The sequence below is a fragment of the Chinchilla lanigera genome, unplaced genomic scaffold (assembly GCF_000276665.1).
Source record: "Chinchilla lanigera isolate Chin_1 unplaced genomic scaffold, ChiLan1.0 scaffold00028, whole genome shotgun sequence".
Taxonomy (NCBI): Eukaryota; Metazoa; Chordata; class Mammalia; order Rodentia; family Chinchillidae; genus Chinchilla; species Chinchilla lanigera.
In genome coordinates, this window is record NW_004955429.1 from 5,860,832 (window position 1) to 5,888,544 (window position 27,713).

Below are 27,713 nucleotides of genomic sequence, written 5' to 3' on the forward strand. Positions count from 1 at the left end.
CAGGAACCTGAATGTCATGGCTGTCACTAGCTAGTTAAGGGTCTCCGGGATTTTCACTCCTTTGTACAAGTCAGCTTTCCTGTCAGTGAGACACAATACTGCCACCCACAATTTAAAGGAGGAAAGATTTATTCTGCTCACAGTTTCCAGTGGATTCGGTCCAAAGTTGGCAGACTTCAAGGCAGAAATACACGGGGGAAGGGAATGGTGGCGGTAAGGTGATCACCCACAGCAGCCAGGGCAGAGCGAAGGAAGGCTAAGAAGACACCCTTCCTGGCCATATACCCAGTCCTCACCCCTTCCGGCCAGGCCTCATCTTTGAAGTAAGGCCTTTGGGGGACTTTTCAGATGGAAACAGTAACATCCTTCGTCTGTAAAATCCACCCAGACTGGGCCTGGTGACGTCCTGCTCCCTTGTATCTGTAATGATCCATGGTTCTGAGTGTTATCCTGGGATACCGATGGGACCGTGTGTGTAGGCAATGCACCCTGTGGGCTGTGGTTGGAGGCCCCAGAGAAAGCACAGGCACCAGGTCTTCCAGGTGGTTCACCCTGGCCAGGCGGTTTCGGAGACACCGGCCCTGAGCAGTGGAGACTGAGGGGTGTAACTCCAGAAGCGCCAGAAGCATGTCCTCTGGAGACGGCATCGCGTGCTATTCTGAAGTTAATGAGGCACTAAGGAGCACCGAGAGCTGCCTGGCGCACTTACGGTGCCCTCAAGGAGTCTGAGATTGGGGGCATTAGTGAGCACGGTGCTCACCAGCAAGGCAGAGCCCGAGCCCGTGAAATCAATCAAGCAGCCATGTATGTAGTGCAACGTAGAAAACAGATTATTTTAATTGCTAATTGTTCTTGAGACCCCTACCAAGATATTTTTAAAAATGTGGTCTAAATGTTCTCCTCCACAGGCGCAGTGAAGGAATTACAGTTTATTCAGAGGCTGACACGCCGCTGATTGAAGAACAAAGAGGAGTAATCAAGGTGGTTGTTTTTTTTTTCATATGGCTTTTAACATTTACAAAGAAAATGATTTCAAGGGGTACAAGATAGAAAGAAATAAGTCTGTAAACATTTTCCAATCAGCCAAATACTCCGATTACTAGGAATATTCCCTCCACCCCCATCTCCTACCAGCCTCCCAACCCCATAATCAGCATCTAAATGCAGCATGAATTATTCTTTTGTTCGACGCTGAGGGGAGGGGTGAAGGGTCTGATTTAAGGGCATCTTGCACTCTGAGACCCCAGACCCAGGACACAAATCTATCACCACCACACAGCAGCAGGGAGGTGGCCTCGCGATGTGGCTACATTTCGATGACAGGATGCTGGGAGCCAGCGCGGACCAAACCCTCAGCGGGGACCCTCAGTGAGGCTTGTTTTCATCCCTGGACCCAGGGTGCTCAGTGAGTGCAATTCAATGGGAGTGAAATCCAGAGAGAGGAGAGTGAGAAGAAAAAGTCAGACGTGGCAGGCAAGTCTGTGCACCACCCACTTTACAGAAGTTCTCACTCACCGGGTCTTAAAATCATGACGTTTTCCAGAAGTCCTGAAGCTGCACTTGTGTCTCAAGACTTGCCTTGCAATGTCCCCTTGGGAAAGGGCCCGAGATGTAGCTCAGAGGCACAGTGCCCGCCTGGCAAGTGTGAGGTCGAATTTGTTTCATGGTACCCAGGTGAAGGCTGGGGTTTCGCTCACTGACACAGCAAGCATGTTCAAGGCCCTGGGTTGAATTCCCAGTAAACCACCCTTCCCCTGCAAAAAGATAAAGCAGACATTTCACTTAAAAGAAAATTGAGAGAATTACCAGCAAATTGGCATTCTAAGAAATGCTAAGGAATTTTCTTCAAAGAAAAACTGATACCAGTCAGAAACTCAAGAGTCTCAGAAAACAATGCAAAGCAATAGGAATATAAGTGCTTGGGTAAACGTAAAAGAAGTTATTTTTTCTCTTTTGCCTTTACCTTTTAGTTGTTTTCATAAATAATTGTTTACAAATTGTAATACAGTCTTGTGGGTATAAACCAACAGAACTGTGAGATTTCTGTATTTTATATGAAATAGGGCATAACTCATTGTAAGTACTTAATGAAAAATCAAGGATATCAGGAAGGGGTAGTGTCCCTTTTGGCAACTTTTTTGACTTGGCTGTTGGTCTAATCATTGGTGCTGGCATTCCTCTCTCTCTCTCTCTCTCTTTCTCTCTCCCTCTCTCTCTCTGTCTCTGTCTCTCTCAAACAGTAGTCCCAAGGGCAACCACACCAACATTTGCACTAAATGTTAATAAACTGAACAGTTCAATTAGGCAGAGATTGTCAAAATAGGTAAGATAAAATAGAACCCAACTATAATGTGTACAAGAAGTAGACAGTAAACAAAGATACAAATACAGGTAGGGTGAAAGAAAATGATTGAAAACAATGTATTCTAACTGCATACTTTTTTTTTTTTTTTTTTTTTTTGCGGTACCGGGAATCGAATTCAGGACCTTGTGCTTGCCAGGAAGGCGCTTATGCCACTGAGCTATATCCCCAGCCCCTAACTGCATACTTTTAAATGGTGAATTTAGGTTATGTGAAATACATCTGAATAAGAAGATATATTACTAGAAAACTGCCTTAGTATTTCATAATGATAAAAATCTGTTTGAAGAAGGATCAAAATTTGTATGCATCCAAACAACAATCAAAACTTGTATGCATCCAAACACGAAGCAAAGTCCCAACAAAGTAAAAGGGAAAAAGAGATAACTCTACAAACATCTTTGGAAAATGTTAACATTTCCACTCTGTAACTGATCAAACAATTAACTAAAGAAATCAGTAAAGACATTGAAGTCCTGACTATTACCAACCAACTTGGCTTGATATTTATAGAATCCCCTACCAGGAATACACATTACTTATAAGAGTACCAGGCCAGGCATGGTGACGCATGATTGTAATCCCAGCACTTGGGAAACTGAGGCAGGATAATCACCATGAGTTTGAAGCCAGCTTAGGCTACACAGTGAGTTTAAGGCCACCCTGAACTACACAGTGAGACTCTGTCTCAAAAACAAAACCAACAAAATAAAACACCAAGAGAGTACCTGGTATATTTATCAGGATAGACCACATTTGCTGGCCAAAAATCCCATCTCAATTAATTTGAAAAGTTTGAAATCATATAGGCAGTGTGCTCTGGCCACAGAGGCATTACATTAAAAACCAATTACAAAGAGAAAACCAGGAAGATTCCAAATATTTGGAATTTAGTACACTTCTAAATAATTACTGGGCCAAGGAGGATTCATAGGAAATATTAGAAAACATGTTGCTATTTATATGTAAATATTGTAATGAAAATATACATGTCAAAATTTGTGGGTGTAGACAAAGCAGAGTGTACTGGGGAATTTATACCTTTAAATGTTTATGTAGGAAAAGGAAAGTCTAAAATGCAGCCTAAACCCAAAGTCTAAAATAGTACAAAATAGCATAAAAAGAAATCTAAGTTATATGCAAAAAACTCAAAAAGAATAGAGCAGAAGTCAGTAAAAAACAGAAAAACAGTAAAATGGAAAGCTCCTTTTATTTTTCTTTTTGGACCTGAGTTGAACCCGAGGCCTCGCGCATGCTAGGCAAGCCCTCTACCACCGAGCTACACCCGCAGGCTTTTTATTTTGAGATGAGGGCTCTCTAAACTGCCTAGGCCGGGTTTGAGCTTGCTATCCTCCTTCCTCAACCTCCCAAGTAGCTGGGACTATAGGCATGTGCCACCACCAGTGACCAAACCAACAGCTAGGTCACACAGGCACTGAAAGGGACCCTCCCATTCCTTAGGGACTTGATGCACAGATGGTGCTGGTTGGGTGCTGGCTGGGGGCAGACGGTAACAATACCAATAACTGCATGTGGTTAAAGAAGGCAGGGGAAGGCACCTAGCTGGTGAGATATTTGCCCCTAGACACTTTCAAAACCACCCACTGGATGCATTTGTAGTCTGCGGACAGGGGCACCAACACAGGCTGGGAGAGCAAAGGCCACAGGCACTCCTATAAAGCATCCTGACCTTTCCCCACGCGAGCTCAGGAGGCCTGCTTGTGGCTACACACAGCCTTGAACGCTGGTTACACTGGCTGGCCTTGGGTACCTACACAAGTCAAATGTCTGGTATGGGATTGGCCGGTGGATTACATAGGGTGCAAGCTTCTGAGTGAGTGATACAACATACACTCACCAGTGTGGGTCCTGCCACTGCTCTCCTGCAGGCATCTCCTGTAACAGGCCACTGGGGAAGCTGCTACTAGCAGTGCTACTCAGATCAGGGTTATGTACAGGTGCCCATAAAGTGACAGGGACATTCACTTCACCAACGCTGGGATACAAAATCCGACCAAGGTCAACCAAGGGCATGGGAGATTTCACCTGCCTTACAGATCCACTGAGGCTACTTGATTTCTTTTTTTAAAAAGGGGGAGGCATTGTTGTTAAACCAATAGTTAAAAGGTTTAAATAAAGTGACCCTGTGTAAGGAAAAAAATTAAAATCTTCTAGAAGCCATGCTGTTCAATAAGTATCCCAGGGCCGGGGGGCAATGTGTCCCTCTCTCTGAGTTGTTGGCCGGGGAGGTCCCCAAGCTTCCCCAAACTATACAGGCCACTGCAGTTAGTTGCACCCCACAACTGGACAGTGAGAATCTATTGCTGAAAACACCACATGCTGTGGCTGGAGGACACAGAGAAATCAGGCTGTGACTAGCTGGAAGCTTCTTCCTTCCTGCCTAGTATTTGTAGAGCCAGAGGTGCAACGCAGGCTGCCAGAGGAGAACTGTGACATCAGTGCTGCTTGGCTATGGACCTTGGGCTTATATAATCAGTGCGCCACACAGAATGCACCTAGTGGTGCCCCCAAGCCCTGGCCAAAGCAGCTCCATGTTGTAGGGGGCTGTTAGCTGTCCAGGGCCCTCAGAAGGTGCGGAGCTGTGTACCAGACTGTGGCACAACAAGGCGGCCCAGCATGCAAGACGGCATGTGGAGACGCAGTTTCCTGATAAGAAGATGGCAGTAGGGTTCACACAACTTTTCCCCAGGGCCCTTCTTGTTCTTTTTGCCCCCACCCCCTTTTGCTCTTGATTCTGTTTTTGCTCTCTTAATTAGTCCTCTATAAAACCAGTAGCCTGGCACAGGAGGGCGGGCGATTTCAGTGGTGCTGTAGCCCACAGTGTAGATACTGTTTTGTAACTAATCCCTAAGAAACTCAAGTTCTTGCCAAGCTGGATTTATCCAACTCATTGTTTGGCTATCTGGGCAAGTCACAAAACAGACATCAATGGAGCAGAGTCTAGAATCAGATCGATACATACAAGCAGATTTTTGATGAAAATGCCAAGGAAATTCAAGAAAGTCAACAACGGTGCTGGAGCAATAGCAAGAAAAAAAAATTTAGAACTCTAAATTATATGCCCAGGAAAAATATTCTTCAAAAATGGGAAGAAGGGTAGGGTTGTGGCTCAGTGGAACAGCACTTGCTTAGCATGCATGAGGCTCGATCTGGGGGTTCGATCTACAGCAGAGAGAGAGAGAGAGAAACAGAGAGGGAGGGAGAGAAGGAGGCAGGGAGGGAGGAAGGAGAGGGAAAGAAAATATTTAATCACCAATAAAAAATAAATCATCAATAGGAAACATGAACTACAAGGAAAAAAAATAGAAATTATTTGGATAGAAGAAAAATAGCCCCATAGGAAACATGCAACTGCAGGATCAAAAGAGCAACCAAATGGGCAAATATGTAGGTGAATACAAATTAAGATCAACTCTACATTAATGATAATTTGGAGGCTTAAAATGTATGGTATCACATATATGGCAACATTAACACAAAGTGTGAAGGCAGGCGAATGGACTTCATGGTCTAAGGTTACATCCTCAGAGAACCAAAAATAAGTCAGGATTTGCACATGGCAGTAACAAGGTAAGGACGCACCATAGGTTTTCCAGGAAAGCCACAAAAAGAAGGGTCAAAGAGGTGTTTAACAAGGCAGTAAGGAGAACAAATAACTGTTTCCTTTCTGCCCATAAAGGTGCAAGGAAATGATTTAAATACCATTGTAACAACTTATTCAAGGCTTGATTTGTAAAATACTAGAGTTACCATGCCTCTTGGTATAACCAGATGCCCACTACCAAGCATTCTGATTCTTTTTTTTTTTTTTTTTTTTGTCATTTTTGCTTCCAGTCATGTTTATAAAAGAACAAATTCATAGACAAAAAGCAAACATTAATTTCAGTAAATATTTTATTTGAACATTTTAAAGTTTAAATGTGTAGCCAGAAGGTATAAGGGTGAAGGTTTCACTGTAATCAACAGAATCTTAACAAACTCACATTGAGGCCAATTTGTGGGTAGTAGGGTTGAAAGGAGAATGTCTGTGACATTAAAAATTTGGCAAATACATCACACATCTCATCATCACAGTATGTGCTTCCCAACGCACAGCTCCTCCCCAGACCTACTCTGCAATGCTGGGATCGCTCAGGGTTCCCATGTCCCTGAAACTACAACGGCAAGCTCAGGGGCATTTGGAGGAACTGCCTGGTTCCTATCCATCACCCTCCTGATGTCCCACAAGCGCTCCCACCCTGTCGCCCTACCCCATACCTTGGGAAGGCGGACGGTGGAAAGAGCTGCCCCTCTGTGAAATCCCACAGCCCAAGGAGGAGTTGGGCCAGACTACAGGAAAATAGGAGAAGTTGTGCCTTGCTTGGAGCCAGCAGAAAACAGCAAACAAAACAAGTCATCCGTCTGGATTATGAAAATCAAGGATATGCGTGAAGGAGAGGCCTGGGGGTGGGCCCTGGAAAGGGTCAGTGTTTGTTTGGCTTGAACTTCAAGGCCACGCTGTTGATACAAAATCTCTGACCGCTAGGCCCGGGTCCGTCGGGAAACACGTGGCCAAGATGAGCTTCACACTGCAGGAGAGAAGCCTCTGTCAGTCCCAGCGGAAAGAGACCGTTACACAAAGCCAGACAGACAAACCCTGCGTGGCCACCCCACTCCAGAGTTTAGCATCTGCGCCTGAAAAACAGTCTTTTGTACCAGAATTTCATTAAGAAACAGAAGAATGCAGAACACAGTAGTGACAAATAGCCCTCTTTTCCCAATGAAAAAATCAACAAAGCATTAAACTTTAGCCTTGACTTACTCCTCTCCAAAGTGGGGCAATACATACTAGAGCTGCTGCAATGGTTAACCGGCACAGTGCAAGTGAAACAACAATTCCTGAACAAGTACTAAATAATATTGTAGACTCTGTACTATTATCATTTGTTACTAAAGGCAAAACGATACTTCAGCTGCTTGCCTTTGCTGCTTGATGAAACTGCTGTATCAGAAAATGTGAGCACCCAAAGATATCAAAGTGAAATTGCTGTCAGGATTTAACCTGCTCCCCAATACCAGCCTCACAGAGGGAGCCGGGTGCTGCTGTTCCCCAAGTATCACCCTGCACAAGGGTGACACGGTACACAGTGGGGATGACAGGAGATGCAACTACACAGGGCCTTCCTGCTGCCTGTCCCTGCTCAAAAGGGTGTACAAGGGCAGCTCTTCCTCTCCTTCAGACCCTATCCCGTTCCATCTCTGGGGAAGGAGAGAGCCAGGAAAGCACTTCAGAAAGTGGCCCAGGCGCCTTTTACCTGCAGCACCCAGAATAATAGCAGAGAGTGATCACTACGGGCATGAGCAGAAGTCCAACGTACTTTGAGGACAAAGTGCCTTGTGGAGAAACAGCAGCCATGCCAAGGACAGGAGACCCCCCCACGGCACTTGGTGCAGCACCCGAGAAAACAAACCAAAGCAAAACACGCCACCTGCTTGCAGACAACCTCTGTTCGAGCTGACCCTAACGAGGTGTCCAGACGTCTCAGGATCCCTGCATGGCTTTCATCTGAGCCCGATGTACCATGAGCCTCAGAAAACGAAGGCCATCCAGTGCCAGAGCAGAACTTCTTCTCCGAGCTGTGGAAGACAGTCCCGACACCACGGCTGTTACCAATGCTGTTGCTGACATGTCAGGAGAGTTTAATGCCCTGCCTTCTTGCAGCTAGCAGGGCTGCTTCCTGCTGTTCCTCTGCCCCAAGTCCCAACTCTGCTACATGAATGACCAGTTCCACATAACTGTCCCACTGCACCTTCACTGTGAAGGACCCTGCCCAGCTGCGGTGAAAGGACACCTTGTTCCTTTGATGCTTCTGGCTTCTTTCTCCACGTCTGATCTAAAGGACCTAAAAACACTAGGAGCTTTGTGAACAGTGTCGCATACTGGGAACCGCAGATCAAACCCATGTGTTCCAAAATCAGAAAAGGGAAAATCAAAAAGAAGTTAACAGCGCTCAAGGGAGGTTCGCATCATCTTGGCACATTAGAGAAATGTCATGTCTGATACAACATTCCCTTTAGCAACAGAAATTTGAGATTATCTAAATGCAGGAGCCTGACTGCCTATGGGGATGCAAAGCTATGCCTGCCACTTCTTAGCAGTGTGAAATTAGGTAGCTCCTCGACCTCCTGAAGGCCTGGTTTTCTTGCCTGTAAAATGGGGACAATAATATCCACCCTACATAGATATCTGGAGGATCCTGGGTGTTTAGTGGAGTGTGGTGTACAACTGAGCACAGTAGTGGCACATGGTCAGTATTGAAGAACACCCCATGGTAAGTAAAGCTGGGTACCCTGCATCAATCACTACAGTCAAGCCAGGCCAGCCAGGGAAGTTTCTGAAGGCCCAGTGACTATTTGATCTGAAATGTCACCCACAAGCTCCCCAAGCCAGTAGCACCCAGAAGTGGGGCATCTGGGGGTGACTGGATCATGAGGGCTCTATCCTCATCGACAGGTTCATCCATCAATAAGTCCACAGCTCTATGGGCAGAGGAAGCAGTGGGCAGCAGGAGGTGGGACCCAGCTGGAGGAAGGGGGTCCCCGGAGTGTGTCCTTGAACTTTGTCCCCAAGCCCCATCCTCTCTCACTCTGCCTCTGAGCTGAGGAAGCGAGCAGCCCTACTCCACAATTCCCTGCCATGATTTTCTGCTGCTCAACACAGGCTTACAAGCCACAGAGCTATGTTCAAGATAAATCTTTCCTGCTTATAAGCTGTTTATCTCAGGTATTTCACCACAGCAATGGGAAGCCGATTAACACAGATGCTGAAGCCTGGAGCAGGGCACAGGAGCTGGCAAGAAGAGGAGGAGGTCAACAGGCAACCCTACTCACCAAAGACCCCATTCTAGGGCTGAGGATGCTCCAGTGCTGGAGCACTTGCCTGGTATGCAAAGGCCCTGGGTTCCACCCTCAGCACCACACACCCCAGAAAAATATTTAAACGAAGACCCTATTCTCTAAGAGATTGAACAGATAAGCTCTGTAAATGGCACTAGGGAAATAGATTTTAAAAAGTTTAAGATGGCAGAGAGATGGCTCTTTCTATCTAAGCAAGAAGTAATTGAAAGTTAAATCCTGCAGAAACTGAACAAACAAGAAAAGAGTGGTGAATAATTGAATCCCTAGATGCTGAACCTGGAAAGAAGCTCAAGTGGGAGCAAAAACTTCCCCAGGAAACGGACAGTGGGACCGCAATTTGGTCTCAGGACCCCTCCACACCTTAAAATTACTACAGGTTTCTGGGAGCTCCTGCTTACAGAAGCTGAATTTGTCAATACTTGGCAAATCAGAAATTATAACAGAACTTAAACTTGCAGTCATTAAAAATAACAAATGCATGACATGTTAACACTACACTTTTATGATAATAGTTTTTCCAAAATGAAACAGACACTGAGTGACAAGGGTTGTACTGATTTACAACCCTGCAAATCTTTTAATTGTCTGGTTTGAAAAGACAACTGAATCTTTATGTGCCTGAACAATCGCAGTTGCAGTGTTGCTATGATTAAATTTCAGGAAGAGGCTAGGGGTCAGCAGTAAAGCGCTTCCCTAGCATGCCCAAGGCCCTGGGTCCTATTCACAGCAACAAAAATAAAAAGATGTGACCTCATATGGATGGATATGCTCTGGGAAAAGAAGTATCTGGCAGATCCCCTAGAAAGGTCCCAAGAGTCCTCAGGGATCCTCTTTGATAACCACGAGTGTGTTCTTTAGGAGGGAGGGCTTGATTTCCAAAAGACTTGGGTGCAGATGCATGCTGTTACATCTGTATGTCCTTGGGAAGTTACTTAATCTGAAACCTCAGGGTTCAAGCAGCCACACTTTATTATCTCATACGGTTGCTGAGATTTTCTGCAATCTTTTCTTCCTACGGTGTGTTTAGAATAGTGTTTGATACATGGTATAGAAATAAACCCATAGCTGTTATTTGAATATGACTGTAATAATAGTAACAACAGATTTTCATGAAATTTGATCCTCCATGGGCCTGACTAGAAGAGTCTGTACATTTGGGTTGGGTTCTTTGCAACCATTTTTCAAGGGTTAAAAAATACTGACCTGAGGGTTGGGGTGTATCTCAATGGAAGACCAATCCCTTAATTCATATGAGGCACTGGGTTTGATGACCAGTACAGAATAGCAAAAAAACCAAACAAAGTATTCACTTGGCCACTGTGACCATGGAAAACCATCGTGAGCATCTTTTAACCGCATCCTCAACATTATAAAAATGACTATAAAAAGAATCCTGATAAAGAATTATGAATATAATGAAGTTTGTTAAATGAATGAATCTAAGACTAATAAAAAGTCATTAAAGCATTCATGGAAAACAATAAACCTTTACTAATATAATTAGCAGAATCTGGAGATTTTACCAAGTAAAACGAGAGTCCTGACATAGCACATTTAAGAATGAAAATCTAAATACTACGGCCAATTAGAGATTCCAATGTACTTATTTAAATAATTAGCAGATTGCAAGGCTCATCTTTGAAAGATTAAAACCACTGTGGAGCATATATTCTACGAGGTTTTTCTTTTGCTTAGTTTTCTGCTCATCTGACTTGCTGTTCCTCCTTTCTGGGTTTTCCACAGTCCCCAGAGCAACAGCAGAGGCATGTGGTGGTTGCTGACAATCCTAACTCTCACCAGTTAGAATTACCATTCATTTGAGAAGTTTTTAAACAGTATTACTCAGTTCCTTGGGACAGGTAGGACACCAGGATGGTATACAAAAAGTGCACCTGCATTGGGTTGTTTCCTCCCATGTTCAGATTTATGTTATGGTTAGATCTAAAATGTCCCCTGAAAGTCATGCGCTCAGAGGTGGGGCTTCTGGAAGGCAATAGGATCCTGAGGGCACCAAGCACATCAAACACATCAATGAGTTCATAAGTGCGCTCAAGAGCTGGGGCTCAGCTGGAGGAAGGAGGTCACCGAGGGCATGCCCTGGAAGGGTAGGTGATACAAGCCTGAGGGAGGGTGACACAGCACTGAGGGAGGGTGAGGCAGGGGGATTGCAAATTTGTGTCCTGACTGAGAAACTTAGTGAAACCCTTGTCACATGCTTACATACATATACACACATACCTACAGGTGGGGAGGTAGCTCAGTGATACACCGCTCCCGGGTTCCATCCCTAGTTACTGAAAACGAGGAGGAAGAGGAGGGTACAGTATATCCTGTCCCCAGACCCATCTCTCTCTGGCTCTTCCTTGCTCACTCTGCTTCTTGGCCACCATGAGGCCAAAGGCTCTCCTCTGCCAGGCTGTTTCACCATGCCATTTCTGCCTTGGGGCCAGACAGCCATGGGCTAAACGCTGAGCCAAAATAAACCTTTCTCCCTTAAGTTGTGGATATCAGGTACTTGGTCACAGTGACAAAAAGCTGTCTAATACAATGTAGGACCATGAAATATATGATTTCACAACACATTTTAATAAACCTTTCTAGAACCAGTTTGGTGGGGGGCAGGGAGATAGAGAAGGCTGGGGAGGAGGGCAAAGCCATCTAATTCTAAGGGTAGCAAGGTAGTCTGGAAGCCCTGGGGAATGTGCTGACATCCTGGAAAGTGCTCTTGACCCTAAAGTCCTTGCCTCAGAGGCTCTCACCAGGACAGGCAGCAAATGCCCAATGTACACTACAGCCAGGCAGGGTGGCATCCTGGAAAGCTCACATAGGAATCTTGCAAGTTTGAGTCCTGTCTGGGCAACTCAGTAAGACCCTGACTCAAAATAAAATTTAAAAGAGCTGGGGATACAGCTCAGTGCAAAGGCCCTAGGTTCAATCTCTACTCTACACACACACACACACACACACACACACACACAAAACATGCACCATATTCATGCCACTGACAATACAGTCATGGGGGACATGGTAAGTCTGACAGATGTGGCTGGGAATGAGGCTCTGGAAAGGGAGCCTGCCGGCCAGCCATGTCCCAGAGGCTGGGTCTGTCTTCCCTGGGACCTATGCCTGCAATCCAGAAAGCTGGCCCCGTTACAGGGCACTGCCAAAGTGACTTACAGAAATTTGGATCGTAGAGTGTGCACTTTGGAGACCCATAGCCTCGCATTTTGGCTGGCAGCTGCAGAACCGTGGACAAGTTATTTAATCTTCCCAAGAGTCAGTTTTCTCATGGGAAATGAGAATAACAGCACCACAGAGAGCTGCTGAGGGTCTGACGAAATGGCGTATGCGAACACAGTTCCTGGCTTATACCCAGAAGGTCTTTCACTGCTGGCGTGCTTCGCTCCCTGAGGAAGTGTACTGTACAGGCTCCTGCGGAACAGGAAGCCAGCACTGCCACTTACCAGATGAGACTGTGGTAGTATGAATATGGTGTTCCCCCTGAGGTGAGGTTTGAAGAGGTGAGGCTTTTAGGTCTCTAGGAGGGAATAAAGCAGTCCCCCCAGGACTGGATTAGTTACCACGAAAGCACGTTGCTATAGAACAAGGCTGCTGTTCACACTTTGTCTCTTGCACACACTCATCTGCCCTCACTAGAGGTCAAGCAGATACTGGCATCACGGCTTTGGACTCCCAGCCTCCTAAAGCATGAGCCCAAATCAACTTGTTCTTTCTAAATCACCTCCTACCTGGTATTCTGATAGAGCAACAGGAAACAGACTCAAGACAGTGACCTGGAACAAGTTACTTAGAAGACTGGAGGCACCAGCTTGCACATCTATTCAATGGACTGTAAGGACTATTTGCAAACTACTGAGCCCAGTGCTTACGATAAATGCTCAAGCACTTGTGGTGGCCTCTCTCGCATTTCTGCAGTGACTTCACAACAGTGTCATAACTGTGATGCTACAGCTGCGGAGCAGCAGCACAGACATTATTAATCCACCCGTCAGGAGGTCTGCGCCGAGCACCTCCATAGTAGTTTCCCAGGGTGGCTATGGCATTTTACCACAGGGTGGCTGGGAGGCTCTCATAGTTCTGGAGGCTTTTGTGGTCCAAGCTCAAGGCATCAGTGGGCCACACTTCCTCCTGCCGAGGACCTCTGCGAAACCCTGCAGGCCACCTCCCAGCTTCTGGATGCCGTCTAGTACTCGGCTTGTAGCCAACTCCAACCTTTGCTTCCATATTCATGTGGCCTCCTCTTTGTGTCTGTGACTCCTCTCCTCTCCCAACGACAATCACTTTATGGGTTGGATACTATTAGTATGTTCATTTCCCACGTGCAGAAATCTAGCCACATGGAGGTTAAGAAACTTTCTCAAGACCACACTGCAGTGGAGCTGGGGTGTCCACGTAGACAGCCTTCCCCCCTTTACCGTATGTGGATGCATCTTTAAGAAGAGTACATTCTTAGCTGGGAATGGTGGCACACGCCTGCCATCCCAATATTCTGGGAGGTTGAAGCAAGAGGATCACAAGTTCAAGCTCAGACTGGGTAACTTAAACCGTCACAGAAAAAAATATGTATTTAAAAGGGCTGGGGATAAAGCTCAGTGCAAAGGCTCTGGGCTTAATTCCTTGTACTGAAAAGAAGCATATTCTGGAAATCATGGCACAAATGATTCTCATGAACTGCTATGGTTTGGATCTTAAGTATCCCCTGGAGGCCGATGTATTAAAGGCGTGGCCCACAGCTTGGCACTATTGGGAGGTAGGAGAACCTTTAAAAGCGGGGCCTGGTTTGAGGGGTGTAGATCACTGGGCATGTGCCCTCCTGGCTGACAGGGAGATCTGCTCCACCACACACTTTGGCCATGATGTGCTATAGCAACAGAGGACCAACCAACCATGGGTCTGAGACTGTAAGCCCAAACTTCTTCTCTTTGTAAGTTGATTACACCAGGTAGTTGTTATAGTAATGGGAAACTGACCCCACATGAAGATATATTATTTCCCTCAGTTTTAGCTACAGCAGCAGCAGGAAAATGGAACACAAACTCAAAAATTTAAAAAACTGAAACTTTTCAACTAAAATTAAATGTTTAAAAAGAAACATGAATTGGTGATTCACTCAACTGGCCACATGGTAAACAGGCTTTTGAAGAATCAGCTAGTGTTCCTATTAGCTTGGGCTGTTTGTTACATCAGTGACCTGGAGTGCACCACTTAACTTTCTTAATTTGAACTAGCACTGGGCTAATACAGCAGCCACTGGCGGGGCCTCCTCTTTAAAGAACTGGAAACTGGACCCCAGTGAAGTGGAAGGACAAAGACTAACATTTGGAAGAGTGCTCTTATGAGAATGGCTTATCATCTTTTCCCATCACAGTCCAAAAATAGACACACAACATCTGTCTGACGACCAGGCGGTAACACTTCTGCAAAAAGGTCCTTCGGCTGAAAGCAAGTTGGCCAACTTACTGTCCTACTTCTCCCCTTTCACAGAAGGAAAGGTCAAGGAATACGTAATAGCAATATGAGCCTCGCATTTATTGCTGTGCTGTTGTTAAGTACACATTTGGTATTCCTCCCATTCCCTGGCATATACAACACCTAAAATCCTTGGAGTCTTCAGAAAGATGTGTCTTTTTATGCTAATGAGCTCACTGCTGGCTGGCGGCCCCTCCGTAGCTTCAGGGTGGGGACTGTCACCAGAAAAAAGCAAGGCACGTGTAGAAGGTTGGGACTTTCAGTCTCATTCTCAACCTCCCAGAAAGGAGAAGGGCTGGAAGTTAAACTGGTCACCAATCGCCAATGATTGATCAACCAGGACTATGGAACAATGCTTCCACAAAAACCCAAAAGGACAGGGCTGGAGAGCCTTGTATATATAACTGGAAGGTGTCCCCAGAGAGGACATAAAGTTCTGCATCCTTCTCTCTTACCTCATTGTATGCATTTTTTTTAATCTATAGCCTTTGTAATATCCTTTACAATAAACTAGTAACAAAAAGACACACACACAAATTTAAGAAGAGCTGGGCATGGTGGTGCATACCTGTAATCCCGGCACTCAGGAGACTGAGGTAGGTGGAATGTTGAGTTCAAGGCCAGCCTGGGCTACACAGTGAGTCCAAGGCCAGCCTGAACTACACAGGGAGAACCACAAGTAAATATATATAAAATTTAATTTAAACCAGTAAACCTAAGTTTCCCTGAGTCCCATGAGCTGTTCAAGCAAATTAATTGCACCCAAAGAGAAGAGTGTGTGAACCTCAGTTTACGGCCAGTGAGTGAGCAATACAAGTCTAAACCTGGGGTTTGCGATGGACATCTGGTTTATGTATGGGTGGCAGGGTGATGCGTGGGGACTGAGCCCTCAGCCTACAGGACCTGATGCTATCTCCAGGTAGACAGTGTCCAAATGGAACTGGATTAGGACACCCAGCAGGTGCCCACTGCAGAAGTGACTGCTTGCTTGCTGCAGGGAGGGATCCCCGCATCTTCTGAAGTCACAGAAGTCTCTTTGTTGACAGCTGTGGTGTGAGATCAGGGGGAAAACGGTCTGTTTTTCTAACATCACTGTAAAAATCAACTTCCTTTTAGTTTTCCACATGCCATCCCAGGCTGGCCGCCCTCCCCGACACCACCTCACCAGAGCCCAACAGTGTGCAGGCGTCTGGGCCTAGGCCTGCCCTTCCGTGAGCACAAAGGAAAATCAATCCTAATCGCTGCTCGGCCTTGCAGGTGGGGTCTGGCTTCCCTAATGCAGTACCCATTAGCAGCCGGCTGGCCAGGAAAGCCAGTGTGCTCAAAGCCCAAAGGACAGAAGAAACCACTGCCTAATGGAGGATTCACAGAGCTAGCTTGATTTATATTTTATTCTAAACCAATTTAGGGTTGATGCAAAAGAAAGGAAAACATCTTTGAAGTTCTGAAAAACAGGACTTCAAAGATGTTTCTTTTCTTCTTCACTGAATCCACTTTTTTAAAAAAGATTGTTTCCTGCATATCTAAACAAAAAAGGCTTTGTTGAGAGATTTTAGATCCTGATTGACTTAAAAGAGGCTTTGAAATCAAGGGACAATTAAATTTACTTTTAGCTACATGGAAGAGGGCATGGTATTCACTACTGTCAAACGCTGTGTGGAATCTATCCTCATAAAATTCTACATTTCCTAAATTAAATTATAAATCCATTTTCCCTGAGAGAGGTATAGTTTTAATCACATGGTCAAGCAAATCCTATTAGGGTTCAGATTTCTTTAAATATTTTCCCTCTAAAAAAATTCGAATAGCTTTATTGAAGATCTCTCTACCAAGGTTTTATTTGTTTGCTATTTCTCAGGGAGACATAAAGGAAGAATAGAAGAAGTCATGCTTCCTGCTCCAAATGCTAAGACAAAATCAAGACAGACAGGCTTCGGAACAGCTCTTCCAGCTGCAGCAATGCCAAATGAGAAAGGCAATTCAAGACCAAGCAGGGACTGGGGGTGCAGCTCAGGGGGTGCATACTTGAGGTCTTGTGTGCAGTTCTCAGCACCAAAAAAATGTATTTGTTTATTCAAGACTTCAGATGAGACAGAACTGTATGAATGTGGAGCGTTCTCTCCTCCTAGAGCTGGACTCATCTTACCTGAAGAGGGGGCTGTCACAACACACACAGTGATACATTCCGGGCTCCTTGTTGTTCAGGTAGATCCCACTGAAAGGCTGAAAATGAGTGAGATACATCATGTGCCGGTTTCCCATATCACGAGCAGGAGATGGTACAGCAGATTAAAACCTGAGATAAGGGCTCCTTGGTGCTTTCCTAGCATGTGCTGGGCCTGGGTTCCATCCCCACCATGGCAAAAAAACAAAAACAAACAAAACAACCATGGTAAGTCTTCAAATTAAGGAATTTTTGTACTAGTTTGACAAAGCATAATATCACCAGACAGAAAAATTACAGTCACCCAATGAAGCAGACTGCAAATTTATTTACAGCCTGGCCTTTACTATGTCAAACATTCAAGTTGTGACAATAATAATGCTTTGTATTTCTATACTACCTTTCATCCATGAACATCAAAGTCCATGAAAAAGCAAGAGAGCTGTGTCTCATCCTCTGTGATTGAATAAGATTTCACTCTCCCATTTCAAAAGAGTTAAAACAACAAAAACCTACATACTTGTCTAAAATACTCTGAAATCTCCAATTAAATATGGAACATAAAGGGGTTGGGCTGTAGCTTAGGGCGAGAGTGCTTGCCTAGCATGCCTGAGGCCCTGGGTTCCGTTCCCACAGAGGGCAACGAACAGAAATGCATAAAAAGCACAGTTTAGTGAGGCCAGGGCCAGTGCCTTTGCCATCTTTCACACAGTGCTGAGGTCACTGCACATCTAACAAACGTTAAATGATGAGCTAGCTGCCCCCAATGCCTAGGTTACAAGTTACTTAAAATGACTACGCTCTTGGTGTCTTCAAGAGTTTTCAGATTTTCAAAGGTATTCTGAGAAGGCCACAAGGCAACAAGCAAGCCAAGTCAGTAATTCTTAAACATTACTCGGCAAACTGGATCACACTGGCTTTTGTCTTTTACAAAGGTCATTTCTGCCTAATTCCTTTTATCATTTTTCTCTGTCAGAGAAAATTCTGAAAAATGAAAGCCAGACACATGCTGTGAAGGTCTGCATCCTGGTGCCCAGTGGCAAAGGTTACCCAATTTCATGGGAAGGGGGAGAAGGCAAAGCACCCACCAGCTCACCAGGTGATGGCCCACTCAGCAAACCAGCGGGACCTTTCTGCCCTCTCCACATTTCCCAACTCAAAAACCTCTCAGGTCTAACCTTCAAATTCCCCGCAGTGGCACTAGCAGCACCACTTCTGCAAGCTGCATAATGGACACTTTCAAATTAACCTACTGAGCCCACGACACAGGACCACTTGGATATTTTTCCTCTTCCAAAACCCTACACTTAGCTGCAGAAATCCTCAGGTAGTGAGCTGGTCTTTCCTGGCCCAGCCCTTGAATGCCTCTTCCCAACAGTGGCCCTGGATGGCATCTGTGACCAAAAGGAAGTTTTACGTTCTTCACCTTGGGCAATGGGACCTACTTGCCGAAGGACCTCCTGTCCTAAGGCTGGTCTAGAAAAGTCTACTGATAGGCATCAGGCACCGTAGTAAGATTCAAACTCTAATTTCATCACTGCAGGGGATAGATGGTCCCAAGTGACAGGGAACTACAAGGCATAGTAAGTAAAATAAATATTAAAATAAAAAGAAATTCTTAGCCAATATTTTATGAATGACATCTACCCACTGCTTCCTGATATCCTCTTTCCTGTTCCTTAACTTCATCCAAGTCTTATCACTTACTTAGGACCAAATTCAACTCCTATCACACTTGTTCACTCTAGTAGCTATTTATCTGCAGCATTGAAGATCAAAGCCAGGAACTCAAGTAAGTACACAAGCTCTCTGCAACTGAGCTACAGCCACAGCCCTCATTCTAGCATTTACAGACAATCTAGTATAGACTCAGTGCTGGGCTAGGTGCTAAGATTGCAGATGGGGGAGAAAGTTTAAACGCACAATTCCTGTACTCACAGACTCTGCTAGGTTGGAAGAGGTAAGTGAGCTGGCACTTACCGGGCATGACGGTAACCACAAGGAGCATGGCAGCTCAGGACATTTCCCCATGCGGAAAGTTTCCATAAAGGTTTGCGCCAATAGACACTATCTGAATTGAGTGGATTTTTTTTTTTTTAATCTTTACTACTTACACAGCTGATTGGTGTTTTTTTATAGAAAAATGCCAAAACACTAAGCTGAATTTTGAAGGACTGGTAAGAGTTATCAAATGAAAAGACATAAGAATGTTTCAGAGCAGTGGGCAGAGCAGCCCAGGTGAGAGAGAGGAGGAAGACAATGCTGGGCAGGCAAGAGAGGCCAGACCAGGCTGAGCTACGAGCGGACCACACTGAAGCATGTCCTGGTGGACACAAGCACCGTGTGCGCACATGGTCAGAGCTGGCTTTTAGAAAGGTCACTTGACATCAAGCCAAGAATGGAATGGAACAAGGGTAAAAGGCACTGGAGGTAAAGAACCATCAGGGGGTTGGTCACTCAGGCAGGCCTGGACGGTGACCCTGCTCTGGCTGGAAATCGGAAGGAGAGAAAGGACTCAAGAATGATTTACATGAGAGGACTGAAATAACTGGCTATCCAGGCTCAGGGACAAAATGAAGTCCAAGACGGTCCCTGGGATTCCAAGATCTGTCTGGACCAGCGGCAGCTCCTTCTCTGACCCTGTCAACACAACATACGGGCTGGAAGCAGAGAACACCCTCAGAAAGAGACGACTGCAGATAACTTCCTATGCGACTATCCACAAAGGTGGGGACAGGGCCAATGGACACCAGCAAAGGAGAAACGCTACATCCCCTGCACTAGGGGCTGCAAGAATACCCCACTAGGCCTGTGGGACCAAGGAAGGGCGGCTGCCACAACCTGGGGAGGCTGTGGCTGTGGGGACCCTGCAGGAGCTGCCACTTGCAGCAGAAGAACACAGCCACTGCCAACGGCTTCCCTCAGAGGGGGGGCCCTGGGCCCCAACTGATATCTCTGTTCTGCCCTCTTACCTCAGTGGTCTTTCTTGCTGCCTAAAGCAGTAACCAAAAGACCAAAAAGTGAGTCCTCTTCCCAGAGGTACAAGCAGGGACACACTATGGAGACTGGGTCGGGAGAAGGATCGATAGGATCCGCACAAAACCTCCCTGCTGTTGGTGCTCGCCTTTTAGCTACTGCTCAACCAGGCCGTGGACTCTTTCACTGGTTGCTAGCATATTATAACAGTCCAATTGAAAGAACATAAGTGATCTGGAGTCACCCACTAGAAAGCTTTGATGTCTTATTTCTCTTCTCTTGGCCTAAAGAAGCTAAGGCTTTCAGTTCTGCAGTATTTGAAAAAGTTAAATGTGGAAATGGAGTGACTGAAAGGGATTTATAACATTAGTTAAAATAATGGGTGAGACTCATTTTGTAAAATAGTCAAATGCACTGAGTCTATGGAACCATCTGTTTCACAAGACCACAGATTTTATTCTCCTAAACATCTGGGGGTGCATTTCCAGGCTCTGTGTATACACCAAATCCTACCTGGCCCTGCACCTGAGAATTAGAGACGGCTGAGGACATCCCACACAGACACACAACTGCTCACAGAGTATCGTGTGTGGCTCCTTTGTGCCCTCTACAGCAATGGCAAGTGTGGTCTCAATGAAAATTTCATTAAAACAAATCCCAGTCACAGGAAGTTGGAAAAAAAAGACTAGCATTTCATAAGAATCCGCTGAGCTCTGCCGGTCTGTCTGCTGACTCCGGTACCGGAGACTACAGATGTGACCATCATTATAAGGCTATGTGCACATGGACTCCTCCCTGGATTTTGCAGGTAGAAACAGAAATATTCTACAACTGAAACCACTGTTCTGTGGTCTGCAGGGCTGCTTCACAAATGAAAATAGCATACTTTGGTTTCTCTTCAGATCGTATCAACCTTTCGCCTTTTACAAATGATAATATCTAGTAACAGAGTTCAATAGCTAAATTGTAGCAGCTATACTTGGGTTGAGGAGTGAACACTTGATAAAAACAGAAGTAGTATAAAAAATGGTGTCATAATGCAGACCCACTGAGGGTTTTCTCTCAGGAAAGGGATGGTAAGATTGGTGAATACAGTTTAAGTAACTGTTTCTGCATCTTAATAGAGTCATTCAATATTCACAAAAATTTCCTTTTTGAGTGCCTGGTACAGCCAGGCCTCACAGACAATGGCAAGTGCTTGATGGAAACGTACCGGGAAAAGTGAACCTCACTTGGGACTACGAGAAAGGTTCCCGAAGAAAGTGAGTTAAATGTAGGCTTAAGTTAATTAGGAGGAGGAGCCAGAGGAAGAAACTGGGGTGTGAGGGGCTTACATGGAAAGGGAGCCTTACAGTGCAGAGACCCGGAAGAAAACTGGTGGATCTGAGGACGTGGTGAGAGATCCAGGGCAAAGCCATTAGGAACTGATTAGCCATTTAATATTTTTTTTTTCCTGAAAGCAGGGGGAAAGCACTGGGGGATTCTGAGCTGGGAAGTGGTGTGGTCAGCTTTGTGTTAGAAGACTTTGGCAGCAGTACAGGGACAGCCGATGTCTTAGTTACTTCCTCTTCGTGGAGACACAATACTGCACATCCACATGTTAAATGAGGGAAGGTTTATTTCAGCTCACAGTCTGTAAAGATTTCAGTCCATAGTGGGCTGGCTCCAAGGCAGAATGGCATGGTGGAGGGGCCTGGGTGCAGCAGAGCTGCGTACGGCAGGGAGACAACGGAAAGGGAGGAGCAGGGCAGAGATAAACCTTTCCAAGTCACACCCGCAGTGACCCACCTCTTCCGACCATCCCGCCTCCCCACAGCAAGTCAGCTATACACTCATCCTGGACCAAGCCACTGATGATTGAACTGCTCCCTCGAACCAATCACCTCCCCAGTGCTCCACCCAAGGGCACATGGGAGGCTTTGGGACATCTGGATATCAACCACTGCACCAGGCAAGGAATAAGCAGTGCTGTGGTAGAAAGGCTGGAGGCTGCACGGTCAGAGACTAAGAGATGAGCAGAGCGGGTTCAGCAGTGACATGACTGGAAGTTTACTTGGGACACAGAATAGACAACGGAGGCAAAAGAGGATGGAAGGTGATAGGACGAGGGAAGGCTCTGGGTTTGCACAACTGAATGGAGGAGGACCAGCTCCGTGGAATGGATGGTGATCTATGATCTATTCCAATCCTCACCCCCAGCCACTGGCTCAGCTCACCGGTTCAGTTCCTTTTTCTCTTGTGACATAGAACTGCTCTGGTGTCAGTTTCTTCTGCCATTCAGCCTTAGTGAGAGTCGGTTCATGCTGCGTAAGAGACCCTGTATTATTAAATAGGAAGTTTGTGTTATTAAAAACAAAAGGCACAGTGAACTTTTTCTCTGGTCTTTCTCCCAAGTGCACCATCTCCCAGCAGAGTAACCCCATGCCTTCCTCTCTGCCACACTTCATTCATTGCAGGAACCGGAAGGCTCAGGTACAAAATGCTTTGACTATTTAATTTAATAAGAAATCAGTAATAAGTAGAGAGCCAGCTTTCTAGTCATCTAGGGGCACAGAAGCTGAAGAAGCAGCTGAAATGTGTAATAATGCAGAATATATCCTCATATACCTGAGGGGGAAATTGATCCTCTCCTCCACCCCCACTTTTGGAGAAACGTTCCTGTCATGACACAGCTGGGAGCCGTGGAGGGACTGGATAGAAAAGAACCCCGAGCTAGTGAGTTATTAAACTCCTCTCGCTTACTGGTTTATAAAGATATCTCTCATTCTGTTTGTCATGGGAGATCTTTATTAAAAAATCTTCTGGTAAAGACTCCTATCCTACCTACCTTTGAAAGGGAAACTGAGACCTGTATCATCTATTATGCTTTGTGGATGTTGTCCATATTGTGTTTTCCTTTCTCCTACTTCCTTTAACTTCTGTCTTACTTTTATGCGGGTGAGTGTAAACAAAATAATGACGACAATACTCTCTTTTGCTAAAGCAGGTTGAAAGCACAATTCTCTTACTAAATGTTTTAATCATCCAATATTAAGATTATGAAAGGATTTTATAATCTCTCAGACTCTTCAATTTACAAATAAGAATAGAGAGGTGAGACAGGTTAGGGACCTGGCCATACTGTTGAAGATAAAATGTTAAACAACTGTGATACTGGCCAGGGCTACAGCTCAGTAGTAGAGCATGTGCTTAGCATGCCTGAGGTCCTATGTTCACCGCCAGTATCCAAACAAAAAACATTTGTTGTGTGGGGTCCCATATATCAAATATGTCGTAAATTTATTTTTAAAATTCATTTTTGGTCTCAAAAATAGTCCTAAATAACCTGTTAGCAAGAAAAGACTTGTCTTCATCACCAATTTATAACACTGCACAATAATGTATTTTCAGGATTGTAGTGTTAATTGCTTATGCTTATTTATATTTTAAAAAGATTTTTAAAAAACATATATATTACAAGTTTTTTTAAAAATATTTGTTTTATAAGCTACAGGCGTTTTTTTCTTATTATAGGAACATACTTCTGAGATTTTCCTATGTATATATACCTCAGGTGACGCACTTTTTTTTTCCCAGTAACTCACCCCTTGGGAGCAAAGCAAAACATCTGTGCGACAATTACAATTTCCCAGTGATTTTCATTTATCATATAGGCAGCCAAATAATAAATGCAGAAAGAATGATAGAATTTTTAAAATTGCTACATTTGCAACCATCAAAATAATAACCAATTCAAGCAAGAATCATCAGGGGACCCTAAAACCCTTGGGTGCAAGAAAGTTATAAATTCAGTTACTAGGCTCACTGGTGTCTCAACGAACAATGGCGTTTCTTTTTTGTCATTATCTAGCTCTTGTTTTCCTCCACAAATGGCAAGCTCTTCTCTCCTCTCCTTAAACTACAGTTTCCACCACCTCTCACGTTACTATTACCAGATGATTCCACTTGGGAGGAATCAAAACCCATCAACCAGAAAATCTCTGTTTCTTGCTACCCAACCACCAGCTATACCCATCCTTCCTTCAATCTCGTTGCTATGAAGTGAGTGACCACCGCTTCTGTTCACGAGCTGTTGTTTTCCTGGGTTGTATCCCCTTTTGCCTCTCTAAGGACCAGGATCCAGTGATTGTTCCTCCCTGCTGTCTGCATCTAGACATGCTGAGTATCTCAGAGGGAGAAGATTACCCACTTAGTCTTAAGTTATACACTGAAGCTACTCTCTACTTAGTAGCTTAAACTTCCACCACAGGATGAGAACTCCCAAATCTATTTTTCCTTCTGTCCTAGATTTCTCTGCTACTCCAGACCCATATAGAATCACCACCTGGATATTTCCACTTGAATGTCCCACCCCAAATAGGCACAGAACTTCATAATCTTTCCTTCCCAACCTACCAACCTTTTTGGGGAGTGCAGGAGGACTGCCTAGGGCCAAACCCAGGACCTCATGCACCCTAGATAAACATACTACTATTGAGCTGGACCCCACAACCCTGTTCTTCTATGTGCTCTAGCTCATGATGTTTCAAGCCAGATACTCAAACCATCAGCCACAGGACACTTTTCTCTGCACGAAGTCCTGTTGGTTCAACTTTCTAAATAACTTCGGAACCCGTTCATTCTCATTCTCTCAGCCACTGTCTTGACTAGACCACGTTTACTGCCAGCACAGATTGTTACAAGTTTCCTGATGTATATGCCTTCCTCCTGCCCATATCGTGTTTTGTTTTTTTTTTTTTCCTCGTGGCCCAATACTGTTCAGTTAAACCTAATACCCTCAAAGTCAATGCCAAACTTCTTAATGTGATTTCCAGTGTCCTTTGTGCCTTAGTCATGGTTGCCAATTTCAATTCCTCTCTTCTGGGCATCCTAGTCATTCTGAACCAGTCTTCAGAGTCCTGGCATGGAAAGTCCTTCACTTTTCTTGGCCATGCTCCATCCCTTACTTTAACACTGCTTTCTTTTTTCTTTTCTAACTCCTACATGTCCTCAGGTCCTTCTGTGTGATGTACTCTATACAGGTCGGTTATACCCAGGTGGTGGATGGAGACGGAGTTAAACTACACTATTACTAATTTTTTGACTGCTGGATCTGTCCATTTCTGACAAGACGGCACCAAAGTCTCCGACTATGACAGTGGATTCCTCTTTTTGTCTTTGCAGGTTTATCAGTTTTTGCTTCCTACAGTTTGATGCTGTCACTACGTGCATACACTAGGTTACATGAACTACGAGAAGGGACCCGTATCAGGAACCCAATATGTCGCCAACTTGATCTTGGACGTCTCAGCTTCCAGGACTGTGATAAATAAATGTCTGTTGTTTAAACCACTTAAGTCCATGGTATTTTATTTTGGCAACCCAAGCTCAGACACAGAGCCAGTGACAAGAAGCCAAGAATCGAATTTGGGTACACTGACAACCAAGCCATTAACAAGTTAGTACTATCTGCTTATCATTTTTAATGGGTTTCTAAGAGTTTGCTGAATCGAACTTCCATGATTTACTTAAGTCTTTCTTAACTGATCTGGGTTGAAGCCAGTTTCCGACTCCTAAGAGTAACGCTGTTAAAAATGTCTTAGCACGTACAGCTTCGTTCTTCCTTTGAATTATTTCCTTAGAATAAATTCCCAAGAGTTTATTCTGATAAGTTACACAGCTCTTGGTATGTATCAGTGTCTGGTCAAATTTTAATGTGGCTGAAGAACTTCAGCTCCTAGGGCAATTTACTAGGCTGCTTCTGACAGCGCCAAGTACAAGAGTGAAGAAGTTTCCGCTACCACCATAACCTACCAAGGGGGATGAGGAGAGTGAAGTGTGCTGTTTCTCTCACCTTCAAATTACTGCCTGGCACACAGCAGGCCTGCAACAAACGTCAGACTGGCAGCCTCGGGAAGGCCACAAATGGAAGGCCTGTTGTACTTACACTACATTTTGAAAACGTCAAGGGATGAAAAGCGTTCCCAACTGAACTGTAGGCCTCCGGGAAAGTCGTCTGTGAATGTCAACGGACACGGACGCAACTGGAGTCAGAGGCAGGCCCCTAGGCACCTTCCCAGAACGCCAATGTACAGGGGCACTAAATTACCCTGAAATACAACGCTAGTGAGGTAGGCGTCCCCTTCCCAATTGGTGCTGTGTAAATGTGCCCAATCCGGAAAAGAAGGGGCAAAGGGCACCTGGCAACACACGCACACACACACGCACACGCACTTTCCCTAGTCTGTCTCACTGCCACGAACAGTGACTGTCAGTCTCAAGCGTCAACAAACGAGGTGCCGCACGCGCAGGTCCGCCAGATTCTGCTCGGAGCCTCGAGGCAAGAGCCGCGCCGGGGACCCCGCGTCAGCCCCGCCCGCTCCTCACCCGCGCACAGGGGGAAGCGAGGCCGCCGCGGATCTGGAGACTCACGTTGACCCAAAAAGCAAAACGCTGAAAAAGGTCGTGCGCACGTCGGGGCGAGCGCCTCCCCGGGATTCTCAGTGTCCCCGCCCCCGCCAGGCCACGGGGGCGCAGGCAGATGGGAGCGAAACTTGGGCGGCCGCGGGAGCAAAACCGAAACCTGCGCGGCCGCAGCCGAGCCCGCGAGGCCGGGTCCTACCTGTGTCCCTGCATTCCGACCCAGCGCAGCCCCGCACAACGCGCCCAGGAGACTCCCGGAAGGGCCAGAGCGGGAGCGCACGCAGCAAGCGCGCCATCACGCAGAGTCCGCACCCCCGCGCGCAGGCCACGCCCCGCCGCGCAGGCCACGCCCCGCCGCGCAGGCCACGCCCCGCCCCACCCCTCCTCTGACCCTCTCTCCTGTCCCTACCTCTCCCCCTCTGGGCCCCGCCCTCACTCCCCGCCTTCCTGCCCCCACCACCCTCCCCTGTTTCGTGCTCTCCCTGACCTGTCCTCTGGCTCTTGACCTTCCCTCCCCCTTTCCCCGCAAATGTGCCCCACACACACACACTGAGGCTGGACCCCACAGGGCACCAAGCTGATGCTTGGCCTGAGTCCAAATGCTCGTCTGTTTCAGTTTGTTTGCGTTTTTCAGAGTTGTATATGAATGGGCTCATACAATTTGTACTTATTTTATCTGGCTTCTTTCACTCGGCATAATTATTTTGACATGCATGCGTGATTTTTTTTTCCATGTAGCCATTGTTCATCCCTCGGTGCTGAGTAGTATTCCATTTATGGACGTACCAAGCTCTTGTTTCTCTACTCATCAAATGCTTCCAATTTTTCTTTATAAAACTAAAGCTGCCCGGAACATTTCTGTACAAATCTTTGTGTGAATAGACACAGTCTTTTCTCTTGGGTATACCTGGAAGTGGCTATCTCAGTTGCAGTTCTTCCAGCAGCACTTCAGAGGTGCATTTCCTCTCCATCCTTGTCAAGGCTTGAATGTCCAGACTTTTTGGTATCTCGTTGTGGTTTTATTTTACAGTCTCCAATGGCCAACAGTTATGAGCGTTTCCATGTGCTTATCTGCAGCAAACATATTTTCTTTGGTGAAGTGTCTGTTTAACTTTATTGCCTATTTATTATTAGGTGATTATTACTGAGTTTTGAATGTTCTTATATATTCGGGATACAAATCTCTAGCAAATATTTGCTTCACAAAGCGCCTCTGCTACCGTTATGCGGCTTGTCTTTTCTATCTCCTAATGGCATTTTAGGAAGAGTAGAAGTTTTTAATTTTGATGAAATCCAATTTATCAAATTTTCATGGGTTATACTTCATGGTAGCCCATTTCTTTCCCTAATCTAAAAATCACAAAGATTTTCTGTGTTTTATTCTGAAAGTTTTATAATTGT

The 27,713-nt window shown here is 45.4% G+C and overlaps 1 protein-coding gene across 1 annotated transcript; it reads right to left on the reverse strand.

The window, feature by feature from the left end:
* Positions 1-6,259: 6,259 nt before the first annotated feature.
* On the reverse strand, positions 6,260-26,629 carry Msrb2 (methionine sulfoxide reductase B2). Its single transcript, XM_005386928.2, has 5 exons — positions 26,512-26,629; positions 22,127-22,227; positions 16,917-16,993; positions 7,852-7,999; positions 6,260-6,951 (listed from the first exon to the last, which is right to left on the reverse strand). The coding sequence occupies exons 1-5, from the start codon at positions 26,606-26,608 to the stop codon at positions 6,847-6,849; spliced, it is 528 nt and encodes a 175-aa protein (XP_005386985.1). The 5' UTR covers positions 26,609-26,629; the 3' UTR covers positions 6,260-6,846.
* Between the last annotated feature and the right edge of the window lie 1,084 nt (positions 26,630-27,713).

Coding starts and splice junctions, on each gene's coding strand:
- Msrb2 (XM_005386928.2), bottom strand. CDS start 26,608: ATGGCGCGCTTGCTGCGTGCGCTCCCGCTCTGGCCCTTCCGGGAGTCT. Junction 22,228..26,511: donor GTCGGAATGCAGGGACACAG/GTAGGACCCGGC, acceptor TTAATAATACAG/GGTCTCTTACGCAGCATGAA. Junction 8,000..16,916: donor TGTGACAGCCCCCTCTTCAG/GTAAGATGAGTC, acceptor TGTCTTCCACAG/CTCGGAGAAGAAGTTCTGCT.